General features: G+C 47.6%; 1 protein-coding gene across 1 annotated transcript in view; it reads right to left on the bottom strand.

The window, feature by feature from the left end:
* LOC133114952 (voltage-dependent T-type calcium channel subunit alpha-1I-like) overlaps positions 1-12,500 on the bottom strand; it is a 189,060-nt gene that overhangs the window by 101,259 nt on the left and 75,301 nt on the right. The window contains 1 exon segment of the mRNA XM_061224646.1: positions 6,851-6,948. Within this exon segment, the coding sequence (XP_061080630.1) occupies positions 6,851-6,948 (98 nt within the window).

Below are 12,500 nucleotides of genomic sequence, written 5' to 3'. Positions count from 1 at the left end.
GTCCCTCTGGGGTCCAGCGGAGCTGAACGGTGTGATGAGCTCGACTGTTAATGTCCCCAGAGCAAGACCGAATATCTCGCACACCTCATGCATAAACACAGTGAACTGGAAAGTTGTGCATACAGAAGGAAAATTAAAGTTTGTTTGGATACTTCCCCTGCATGGCGTTCCGAGCAACAACTGACTATGAGAAAAGCTGCATCCAAGCATTAGTGGTCTAATGAATTCATATATTCATCATTAAATGTAACCAAAAGTGCCTAGGCAAGCAAGACGGAAACAGCCATTATTTAATCTGCAAATGCCATGTGAATGTAACATTTATTTTTAGCCTTTTTGGTACTGTTTGTAGGTACACCATGTAATGGCATTTCTTACGTGACACGATAATTACAATGATGATGATGATGGTGACGATGAAGAAGTCAACACATGGTTGGAACTACTACTACTACAACTACAACTAATAATATCATAATAATAATAATAATAATAATGATGATGATGATAATAATGATGATGATAATAATCATTATTGTTGTTATTGTCATTACAGACAGTTTATCCCCGTGTTTTCCACACTTTGGCTGCCGTCTCACTCACGAGTAGCACTGGGCTTCCAGTGGAACACAGGGGACGCGTAATGATGATGACACATCCAGTGGAACACAGAGGACGCGTAATGATGATGACACATCCAGTGGAACACAGAGGACGCGTAATGATGATGACACATCCAGTGGAACACAGGGGACGCGTAATGATGATGACACATCCAGTGGAACACAGAGGACGCGTAATGATGATGACACATCCAGTGGAACACAGAGGACGCGTAATGATGATGACACATCCAGTGGAACACAGGGGACGCGTAATGATGACGTAATGACAGTGATGACGTAATGGCGGGACGTCTCGGCGGTAAGGGCACTGATCTGCAGTGCGGTCGGCCGTTAGGCGAGGCACACGTCTCTACAGGGGCCGCAGGGCACAGCGCGGGGGAGTGGAGCAGCGTTACTGATCACATAGAGGAGTGTGTCCTCATCGCACTCTCTCTGTGGGGCGGGAGGGAGAGAAAAGGAGAGGGTAGGAGAGAGAGAGAGGGAGGGATAAAGGGAGATAGAGCAAGGGAGAGAGAGTGAGAGAGTGAAAGAAGGAGAGAGAAAGGGAGGAAGGGAGAGATGGAGAGACGGAGGGAGGGAGTAGGTGAGATAGCGTTTCCCCAGGTGAAAGTGTAGACAGTGAATGCAGTGTGTGTGCTATGGTGTGTCTGTCCTGTTCTCTTGGACTGCATCACTCACTCATTACTGTGAATGAAAGAGTTAAAGAAACAGAGAAAGACGAATCAGAAAAAGAGACAAGTTGGGGGGGGGGGGCTTATTAATATGACTCTGCATCTCCCAAAGGGGACAGGACAACACAGCGATGACCTCTGAACTCTGAACTTTGGCCCTACCCTCCTGTCATCTGGATCTCTTGGAGCTTTCAGCCCTCAGCCAGCTCCCATCTGTTCTGTCCCCAGCCCCCCCCTCTCTCTCTCTCTCTCTCTCCCTCTCTCCCTCTCCCTCCTTCTCTCCCTCTCTCTCTATCTCTCCCCCCTCTCCCTCTCCCTCTCCATCTCCATCTCTCTCTATCTCTACCCCTCTCTCTCTATCCCTCTCTGTATTCCTCTCTCTCTCCTTCTCTCTCCCTGGCTCCCTCTCTCTGTATTCCTCTATCTCTCTCCCTCTCCCTCCTTCTCTCCCTCTCTCTCTATCTCTCCCCCCTCTCCCTCTCCATCTCCATCTCTCTCTATCTCTACCCCTCTCTCTCTATCCCTCTCTGTATTCCTCTATCTCTCTCCCTTTCTCTCTCTCTCGCCCTTTCTCTCTCTCTCCCTCTCTCCCTCTCTCCCTCTCTCTCTGGAAGCACAGCAGCTCTGTGTGGAGTAGGCCCAGGCCCAGCGGTGGGGTGACTGTAGCAGTACTCAGGCAGTGTGGTGTGTGGAGCTGTGTGTGCGGGTGGGGAGGGGCTAGTTGTACCAGGAGCTGGGGAAAAGGCTCCTGTGCAGCGATGTCCCGAGTCATGTATTCATAGGAGTTGAACAAGGTTTTGCTTCTCCTTTTTATTCTTTGTTTTTGCATATAAAAAAAGAAAAAAAAAAAGTAAAGAACTGGTTCTGTGAATATGAGGTTGTTCATATATAGACCAGATGATGCTCTGCGTGGTTAAATAAAGGAGTATCAAAGGTCTCTCTCCCACAGGCCCTCCTCCCTCACTCTCCATCTCTTTCTCCTCTCTCTCTCTCTCTCCATCTCCCTCTCTCACTCCCTGCCTCTCACCCTCTCTCTCGCTCTCCCTCTCTATCTCTATCTCGCTCTCAGCCTCTCTCCCTCTCTCTCACACTCTCTCTCCCCCTCTTTCACTCTCTCTCTCGCTCCTTGCCTCTCTCTCTATCCCTGTCTTGCTCCCAGCCTCTTTTACTCTCACTCCCTCTGTCTCCCTCCTTGTCTCTCTCTCCCTCTCTCTCTCTCTCTCTCCCACATACTCTCTTCTCCCCCCTCCCTCTCCATCTCTCTCTCTCGCTCACTGCATCTCCCGCTATCTGCCTCTCTCTCTCTCACCATCTCTCTCTCGCTCCCTGCATCTCCCTCTCTCTCTCCCTCTCTCTCCCTCTCTTGCTCCCAGCCTCTTTCACGCTCTCTCCCTCTCTTTCTCTCTCTCCCCCCTCTCTCTCTCCCTCTCTCTCTCCCTGTCTTGCTCTCAGCCTCTTTCTCTCTCTCTCCCTCTCTGTCTCTCTCTCTCCCTGTGTGAAGCGGGCGAGCGGGGCCCCAGTACCCGCTGCTCCGCTATAGAGATTGATTCCACCCCTGTGTCGCTCTGATAAATATTTCATTGGCCTTTGTGGCCCGAGTGAGGGGGGGTAACAGGCATTGTACACAGACAGACTGCAGGACTGTATGATGAATGAAAAGGTCCTAACCTCCCCCCCCCCCCGCCCCGCCCGCCTCACTCCGTCTCCCAACCCCAGCTTTCCTTCCCCTTTCTGCTTCCCTACGTCTCTGCCAACTTTTATTTCCCCCTCTCTCTTTCTCTCTCGCTCTCTCTCTCAATACATACATATCCTTCTGCGTCTCTCTCTCTCTCTCCCTACTCCTTTTTCTCCCCATCTCTCTCCCCCGTTGGCTTGTCCTCCTGCACGGCTCGCCGACTAATAAGCGCATTGTAGCTGCTCCTGGCTCCTGGCTCCTCCTCGTTAATCTCTCCCTCCATCACAAACACACCCGACCCGCAGCCGTGCTGCGGATGAAGTCCTGCCTCGCTCTTTCTCACGCCCGGCATTGTCTGTATACTGCTGCAAATAAATCACGTCTACTTCAAGATGGTACAGGACAGCATCTATGTCTTATATATGTCAGAATGGGGATGAAATGTGATCTACCAGACTTTGACCGTGGAATGATTGTTGGTGCCAGACAGGGTGGTGTTTGTGTAGCTCAGAAATGGGATTTTTGCGGAAGAGCATCTCTGATCACACCAAGTGTCAGTCCTCTGAGTGGATAGGCTACATCAGCAGAAGACCAATAAGTCTTAAAAAGGTGGTGTAATTACTACACGGAGAAACCAAAATGTATAAAAATACACGTTAATAAAAGCTGAGAATCTGCGCTGTTCCTCGGTTTGTCATGATTGAGAAAAAAGCGAAAAGGCCACGGTTCGGCTGGTGCTGTATTACTGCATGTCGAACGAATAAAGATATCTCAGGCTTCTAATGCGTCCTCGGGCAAGAGTGCTATTTTAATCCACTCCTTAATACTACCACTTAAAACCGCTCATCTCCTGAACATTTACGGACTTTATCTTCTACATTTCACCTCTTTTTACGCAGATGGAAACATTCCAGGAGACGTATAAAGACACAAATGGCTTTCGAGTGACAACCCCAAGTCTCTCACGCCACTGTAATTCCTTCCATCTTCCTCTTAATGAGGGCTCAGAGTGGATCTGTAATTGTTAGTGTTGCCACCAGTAAAGTATTACAGCCAGAAGTGCCTGGTAAGTGCTTGCGTGTGAGTTAGGATCGGTACATCCTGGCACTTAGCGACAGCAGGAAGTGACATCATTCTCCTGTCACTTTGCCTGGCCTGTGAGGCCTAACCTTAGAGCGTAAATCTGACCTGGAGAGTCTGTCTAGTTACATATGCATGTCTATGGTGCTCTCCTGTTTAGTTACATACGCATGTCTATGGTGCCTTCCTCTCTAGTTACATACGCATGTCTGTGGTGCCCACCTGTCCACTTACATACGCATGCATGTCTATAGTGTATTCCTGTGTAGTTACATATGCATGTCTACGGTGCTTTCCTATCCAGTTACATATGCATGTCTATGTAGTTTTCCTGTCTAGTTATATATGCATGTCTATGGTGCCTGCCTGTCTAGTTACATACGCGTGTCTATGGTGCCCCCCTGCCTAGTTACATATGCATGTCTATGGTGCTCTTCTCTCTAGTTACATACGCATGTCTGTGGTGCTTTCCTGTCCGGTTACATATGCATGTCTATGGTGCTCTTCTCTCTAGTTACATACGCATGTCTATGGTGCTTTCCTGTCTAGTTACATACGCATGTCTATGGTGCTTTCCTGTCTAGTTACATACGCATGTCTATGGTGCCCCCTTGTCTAGTTACATATGCATGTCTATGGTGCTCTTCTCTCTAGTTACATACGCATGTCTATGGTGCTTTCCTGTCTAGTTACATACGCATGTCTATGGTGCTTTCCTGTCTAGTTGCATACGCATGTCTATGGTGCCCCCCTGTCTAGTTACATATGCATGTCTATGGTGCTCTTCTCTCTAGTTACATACGCATGTCTATGGTGCTTTCCTGTCTAGTTACATACGCATGTCTATGGTGCTTTCCTGTCTAGTTACATACGCATGTCTATGGTGCTTTCCTGTCTAGTTACATACGCATGCCTTAACGGATGCTAATGTCAGGCTCAAACACCCAATCAGGGCCTTAATTACTGCAGCTCCCTACTCTTCTCCTCCAACCAGGAAGGGAGAGGCACATGACTGGCGGACACCACTCCATCAGGAGGGTTAGCGGCAGTGATTCAATTACAGTATGGATGTAGTACGGTAAACCAGGGAGAGGAAAAACACGCAACTTAAAACAATTACCTTTCATAATTCATGAGCTGCAGCACAACAGCTGTAATCTGGGTGAAATATTGATGAGCGAGCGAACTTTTTACGCCTGCATCCGCAACTTTGTGCGGATGTGGACTGTAATATGACGATAAGAATTAATGTCAGCGCTCAGAAGGAAAATTATCCACCCACTTAATCACAATGAGGATTAATGTGAATTCGACAATGGGACAGACCTCGGGAATCAAAGAAATAATGCCACAGATAACACAGCTGAATATTTTACGCACGGTCTGATTCTAATGAGGTGTGTGTGTGTGTGTGTGTGTGTGTGTGTGTGTTTAACCGCTCGTGGTTAAGCACACCTTCCACCCGGTCCTAAAAATGACTGAGGACCCATCGTTTGCTCTCTAATTGGTACTTGAAATGTATTATAAGCGCTCCGGGAAAAGTCACTGGGTGTTCAATATTTTGACCATTTTAACAAGCAGTCATAAAGATTAGCACATGTTTTATGCTCTACAGGGAATACACTAAAACCCCCTTCTAGGGATTCATTTTCCAATTTCTCACTGGTTATATTTTCCCGAAGACAGATCGAGATGTGTGTTCTCCATTCCGATATTCCAGAGGAGATCGGTTCATTTGTTTTCCATAATTGGACTTGGTCATGATACACACTGCGTGCTCAGTGACGGAAACTGTTCACCCACATACTGTGCATCGACCACCCCGGAAGCAGTTAGCAAAGGCTGAGGAATCTCCATATAGATGGACAACAGGAAAGGAACAAAGATGCTTTTTGAAAGTTTTATCAGCAGATGGAGGATCTGAACGTCTTTGGATGTCACGGCTGATTCAACCCCGGAACAGCATGAGTGCGTGACAACCCATGTGCATGTATTGACCCCCTGAGAGAAAAGTTGCTTTTCACATGTTGCAGCAAAAATATTTTATAAAATATCTTTTATTTAATTTTAGTTGAATGTCCATTATGTTAAGAGAAATGCTGTATCGAGCTCAGAGAAGCCAAAATGTAAGGTCCTCATTTGAATATGTTTTGAGGGAGAACAATAGCCTGAGACAAAGAGGTAAAACAGTGAGAAAATGTCAGCATCATCATCATCACCATCATCATCATCATCATCATCATCATCATCATCATCATCACCCAGCCTCAGTGTACTAGTGTGAGCCAGCTTTTACACAAACGTTTGAAATGAATGCTTTGCTCAGAGAATGAGCAATGAGGAATGTGATGTTGACACAAACACTGAATCGCCCAGAAACATGTCACCATACATGGAGTGGCAGTGCATTCTGGGAGATGTAGGAACATATGCCCATTCAGCCTACACAGGCACAATTTCTTATCTGCCAGCAGAAGCTGTGTGACTGTTGATATACTGTATGCTGGTGGGAAAAAACACAAGCAAATGTATGTAAAACAAGGAGGCACTGCTTTTACATTCTGACCTTTCGTAGATGCTCTTATCCAGAGTCACTTAGATACAGATTACATTTTACATACAAAACATTCCTGCAGCTGGATATGCACAATTGAGTACAATTAAGTACCGTGGTCAATAGTACAGTGCAGTACATTCCCACATGGGAATCAAACCCACAAGCTGGGTGTTTCAGGCCCGGTTCTTTAGTACACTTCAGCACTGCACGGGGGGGGAGACAGTGAACAGTTCTTACTTACTCGGAACCCTATTAATGGCTTTGAGTGGCCGCAGGACCCGCACGGTCCGGATGGCGGAGAAGTTGATGTTCTGCAGATCCAGGGAATACTCGACTATCCTGCGGAAGGAGGGACACAAACGGCACGGATGTCAGGTCCAGGAACGATTTCTTGGTGTACTGCATGGCCCAGTACTTGGGGGCACCTTACTTTTATACACTATTATGCCAGGTTCCGGATGTCCACTGACTAATTGATTTAGTCACACTGTGCCGTTCACATCATGACCGAGGAATTACAAGGTTCAATCTGCGTTCTGAGTGGTTTTGAGAAATTGAGCTTCAAAGATACCACAGTGAATGGGCTCTGAGCAGATACAACTTGCATACTTTTATGCAGTATGTCTGTATAAAACTGCACACATACTGTATATTTACTGCCCTATAAACAACATATTTATGACACTAACTCATTTTCGCATCTCCTGCTGCATTTTGCACTATAGGACCCCAAAAACCTTCTCTTAGGTTATTTATTTTAATGTCTCTTTCTTTTCATATTAGGGAAATGACGAGGAATACCATACTTATAGAACTGCACCATAGAATCATTAAAAGTCTCTTATCTTACATTCTCAAGGTACCTGGAGACAAGGATGACTAAACTAGTAGTCATAAACAGTAATCTCAATAAATTTATATTTGTGGAATTTATATTTATACGCACATGTCAGGTATTCACTGCCCTGTGTGTTTATGGATTTTATGTCACATGACATAAAATATATTTTCCTACAGAATTATCAGCTGACCTACTGAATTATGACAGTCAGTGAATAGGTTTCAGAGCTGTAACACTAAAGACAACTTCTCAGAACATCTGTTACATCTGTTTCTCCACACTGAAAATTACTAAGCAACTGCACCCAATTCGGTATGTTCTTTCAGCAGTCAAATCATGAAGGGTACCATTTTGAATGTACTTTTCATTAAATGGGTATTAAATGGATTTTTCAATAATGAAAAGGTTACTGCACCCCTCAAAAGGCAATGAGATATTAGTCTTTTCTTCTCTGTTGCTCTATCCTTCCTTTCTTCCCCATGTAAGAAAGAAACAGACTGTGCTTTTTCTGTGGAGGAGTACAGGGTGGGAGAGAACACACAGACGTCCTTGTTGGAAGGCCATGCCACCTCCTGAGAGCTGGGAATGAGAGTGAGATTACTTCTTCTGACCAGGAACCCTGGTCTGGACCTCCAGCGAACTAATCAAACCTCTGTGCATGTGTGTGTGTGTGTGTGTGTGTGTGTGTGTGTGTGTGTGAGCCCTCCTGTTTTGTCCAGTAAGATTGAGGTGGATGAACTGCACAGTGTGCTGAAATGATGGTGCATGTTTGGAAGACCAGGAAGGAAAAGGCACACTGCACAAAACCCAGGCAGCTTTTCCAGGAGACGTTGTTCAGCAGACTTACTGTGCTGTGAGGATAATCTTCCTTTTCATTACCCTGAGCTTAATTTTTACTCATTTATACAGAAGTAAATAAAAGGCTTCTCTATTTCTCTACCCGATATGAAAAGCTCAGCTGGGGCGGTAGGCCTGTTCCCTCTCTGTGCACGTCTCGCGGAGAGGTTAACCCAAACGCTGGCCTGGAGGGGTCTCAGCGGGCATCTGTACAAACAGGACACAGGGTGTATGAAGCGGCCTGAATGGATGATATGGACCGAACAAAGCATATATATCAGACATTAATGTGTTCGAGTCCTTTCAGGCAATCTGATCACCCTGGTCACCCCGTGCACGCTGTGTGCCAGGTCAAGATTGTCCCTGAGAGTAAAGAGAAGGTTCCGGTAAGAATGTGCCAAAGCGTCCGCACTGGCGAGGCCTTGATCATCTCAGCTTCACCGGGAATTACGGGGGGCGAGGCACGCCGGCATCTTTGTTGGTCTCATCGCTCTATAGCGCCCACTGCTGGTCAGACCAGGCGCCTGCGGACACTCAAACTCAGAATGCGCTGATGCTCGTTCTCCTCCAGCGACACGGGCGGGGTGTGGAAAATAGAGAGAACAGGCTTCACACGAATCGGAGCAGTCAACGAGATCGGCTGAGATCAATGGTTGGGGAAAACCGGGGTATAAAAAAAAAAAAAAAAAAAAGAGAGAAAAAAAAAGAATGAGGCATAAAACCCATGACTATTTCTGTCAGTCTAACATTGTTCTCTCCCTCTCCACCTCCAGCTGGTGTGTGGTTGGCGTTCTGGTGCAAAATGGCTGCCGTGCATCACCCAGGTGGGTGCTACATATCGGTGGTGGTTGAGGTGAGTTTCCCCCTCATCACTGTGAACACAAGCATTTGAGTGTCTATAAAAGCACTATGTAAATGTAATGATCTACCTATCCATCGTCTGTTCAATTTGAGCATCCAAAGACACATTAGAACAGCAGTCCTGTTACTGCTGGGTGACCAGGTTTCCCCAGCGTTAGAGTGCACAGTGCCTGCAGAAGGTCGTTTTTTTTTTCCCTCCTGATGAACATCAGGCTGACAGGCCTGTATCCAGGAGTGATGGTTAACAAGAGCAGAGACCGTCACAGGAGAGACGTCTGTGATCTCACCCATCGCAGAGAGGAACGAGAGGACGGGGGGGATTTGTGCCTGACAATCCCGCCATGTCAATCAATCACGTCCCGCCAGCACTCTCAAACTTGCGAAGGCGCGATTCGGCGGGACTGCAAAGCCCACAAGACAGAGAGCGCACGAGAACGTCCGATGATTCGGTCCGGCTGGGCTCACGACCCGACCCGACTTCATCCAGCGAGGTGAAACTCACAGCTACAGTACACGAGTGTACTCTGTGTAGTGTGTGTAGTGTGTGTAGTCTGCGTAGTCTGCGTAGTGTGTGTAGTCTGTGTAGTGTGTGTACATTACATTATTGGCATTTGGCTGACGCGACGTACAGCTGATGAGACTAAGCAGGAGACAATCCTCCCCTGGAGCACTGCAGGGTTAAGGGCCTTGCTCAAGGGCCCAACGGCTGTGCGGATCTTATTGTGGCTACACCGGGATTAGAACCACCGACCTTGCGTGTCCCAGTCATGTACCTTAACCACTACGCCACAGGCCGCCCTGTGTAGAGTGTGTAGTGTGTGTAGTCTGTGTAGTGTGTGTAGGGGTGACCTGACCCCCACACAGACGCCACACACTGTGCTGCTGGGGCTGTGGGTCCACACTGCTTCCATTCTGTCGATCCTCTCCATCTGTACCGCCCCCCCCCCCCCCCCCCCCCCCAACCCCGGCCAGCCTTCCCCTTGTCTGAATAAAGTATAAAAAGTCCATAAACGAAAAGCTACAAACTTCTCCCAAGAACAAATCTGATTTTCATCCACTGCATCAATGTCAATGAAAAATGCATGAAAAAGTTTCTTATTTTTTTTGCCTTAAATAAATGCAAGTGAATTCCTTGCCCTGCCAACTACCAGCTTGTTACACATGCACGCACACACACACACACACACACAAACACACAGACACACAGACACACACACTCATACACACAGACCCACACCCACACACACACACACACACACACACAGACACACACGCACACACACTCATACACACACACACACACACACACAGACACACAGACTCATACACACACACACACAGACACACACTCATACACACACTCACTCACACACACACACGCAGACACACACACACACACACACACACACACAGACTCATACACACACACACTCACACTCACTCACTCACTCACACACACACTCACTCACACACACACACACACACACACACTCACTCACTCACACACACACACACACACACACACACAGACACACACACACACACACACACACACACACACGCTCGTTCCTGCTGATCAGCGCTCTTGCGTAAGCAGCTCCAGGTGCGGGCAGCTAATCCGCCGGGACGCGGCGCGTCTTCCGCACCATTCATACATATTTTACTCACTGCAGGGAGGCTACAGGTCTGAGCCGCTCCCTCTCGCCCCCCCCCCCCCCCCCCTCCCCGACGCACCCACCCCTGAAAATCCGGCTGCCTTCGCGATTCCGTTTATTTACAGTTTGTCTCAGCGCTGGCAGGATCCTCATCCACAGGATGTGCCCGGTGGTTCTACCCGCCGTGCTCCGCAATCCCGCCTGCGCTCTCCGCCCGTCTGACTACGCCGAGAAATGCAGCAGCCTGGCAAGCATGCTCATCATGCTTAAATAAAGAATGTGTTTACCAGTTTATTTACATAATACATCCAATTGCCTGTTTTTAAAAACTTTAAGTGCTCGGTTAATCAGGTTTCGGGGCTTGGAAGGTTCTGGAATCACAGTGCTATTGAGCGTCTTCCCCCGAACACAGTCATGGAAAAACGGGAGCGTTTTCACCCGGCATTTAGTGTAAACGCAAAGAATACCCACCCTCCTCCACGCACGCACGCACGCACGCACACACACACACACACACACACACACACACACAGAAGGCAGAGATTCATGGGGGAAAATCTGAGGTTGCTGTCTCTCAATCACTGTCAAGAGCAGTCAGCACCCTGAGGTCATTAGAGGTGGAGAGAGAGAGAGAGAGAAGGAGGGAGAGGGAGAGGGGGAGGGGGAGAAAGAGAGGGGAAGAGGGGGATGGGGAGAAAGAGAGAAAGAGAGAGAGAAAGGGAGAGAGGGAGAGAGAGAGGGAGAAAGAGAGAGAGTGAGAGAGAGTGAGAGAGAGAGAGAGATCACTCTGTATCCTGCAGTGCTCTTTCATGCCAGTGGTCACTGGGACCATCACTTATTGAACATATTGAACAGGCATAATAACACCGGCAGTGAAGCAGGCAGGGTCAGAGTCCACCATTATAGCACTGTCACACTCTCTTCCACGTCGAGCAATTACATCGATTTCCACTCATTCAATTATAAACCTTAATGGCCCACCATTTCCCCTGCCAAGGCACCTTCCCCTCAGCCTTTAACCCTCTCTGCTCTCTGCTCTTTGCTCTCTGCCTCCAACAAAAAAACAAGAGAAGGAAAATCTGGTGACACAACAGTATGGTAACAAAATATGCAAGGGCAGCAAAATAAAAATGCAAATCAACGCTGCCATCTGTCCGCTTTGGGTCCGTCTCTCTCTCCCGCTTCCTGCAGATTCCCGCGCAGCGGCTGTAACGGACCCGTCCAGAACCAGAACCAGAACCAGGACCGAACTGAACCGCATCCCCCTCCTGCGGCACGCATTTACCCATCAGCCCTGCGGCTGTCCAAGCATGGAACTGCAGTTTATCCAACAGTTCTTTTAAAAATATATTTTTACGGCTTTTTTTCTTTATTGGACAGGACAGGTCAAAGGTCATGAGGCTGGATTCGAAATCGTTGCAGCTTGCAATGAGCATGTGGACAATTCTGGCAGGAGCTACACTCTCAGAAAAAAAGGTATGCAAACTTCCTAAAAAGGTTGTGCTGGAGTTGTACCCAATAGGTACATACAGTTGCACCCCCAGCCAGCGATATGTCATTCATTTGTACCTTTTTTGCTTGGAAAATGTGCTCATTTGTACCCAAAGAGAACATTACTGTACTTTCAGGGTACATTTGGGAAATGTGATACAGGTACCACCTCCGTCACTTTATTTCTGAGAGTGTATGAATGCCTT

This window comes from Conger conger, chromosome 16 (genome assembly GCF_963514075.1).
Source record: "Conger conger chromosome 16, fConCon1.1, whole genome shotgun sequence".
Classification (NCBI taxonomy): domain Eukaryota; kingdom Metazoa; phylum Chordata; class Actinopteri; order Anguilliformes; family Congridae; genus Conger; species Conger conger.
The sequence above is the reverse complement of the archived record's forward strand: the minus strand, read 5'-3'. Positions and strand labels throughout refer to the sequence as shown.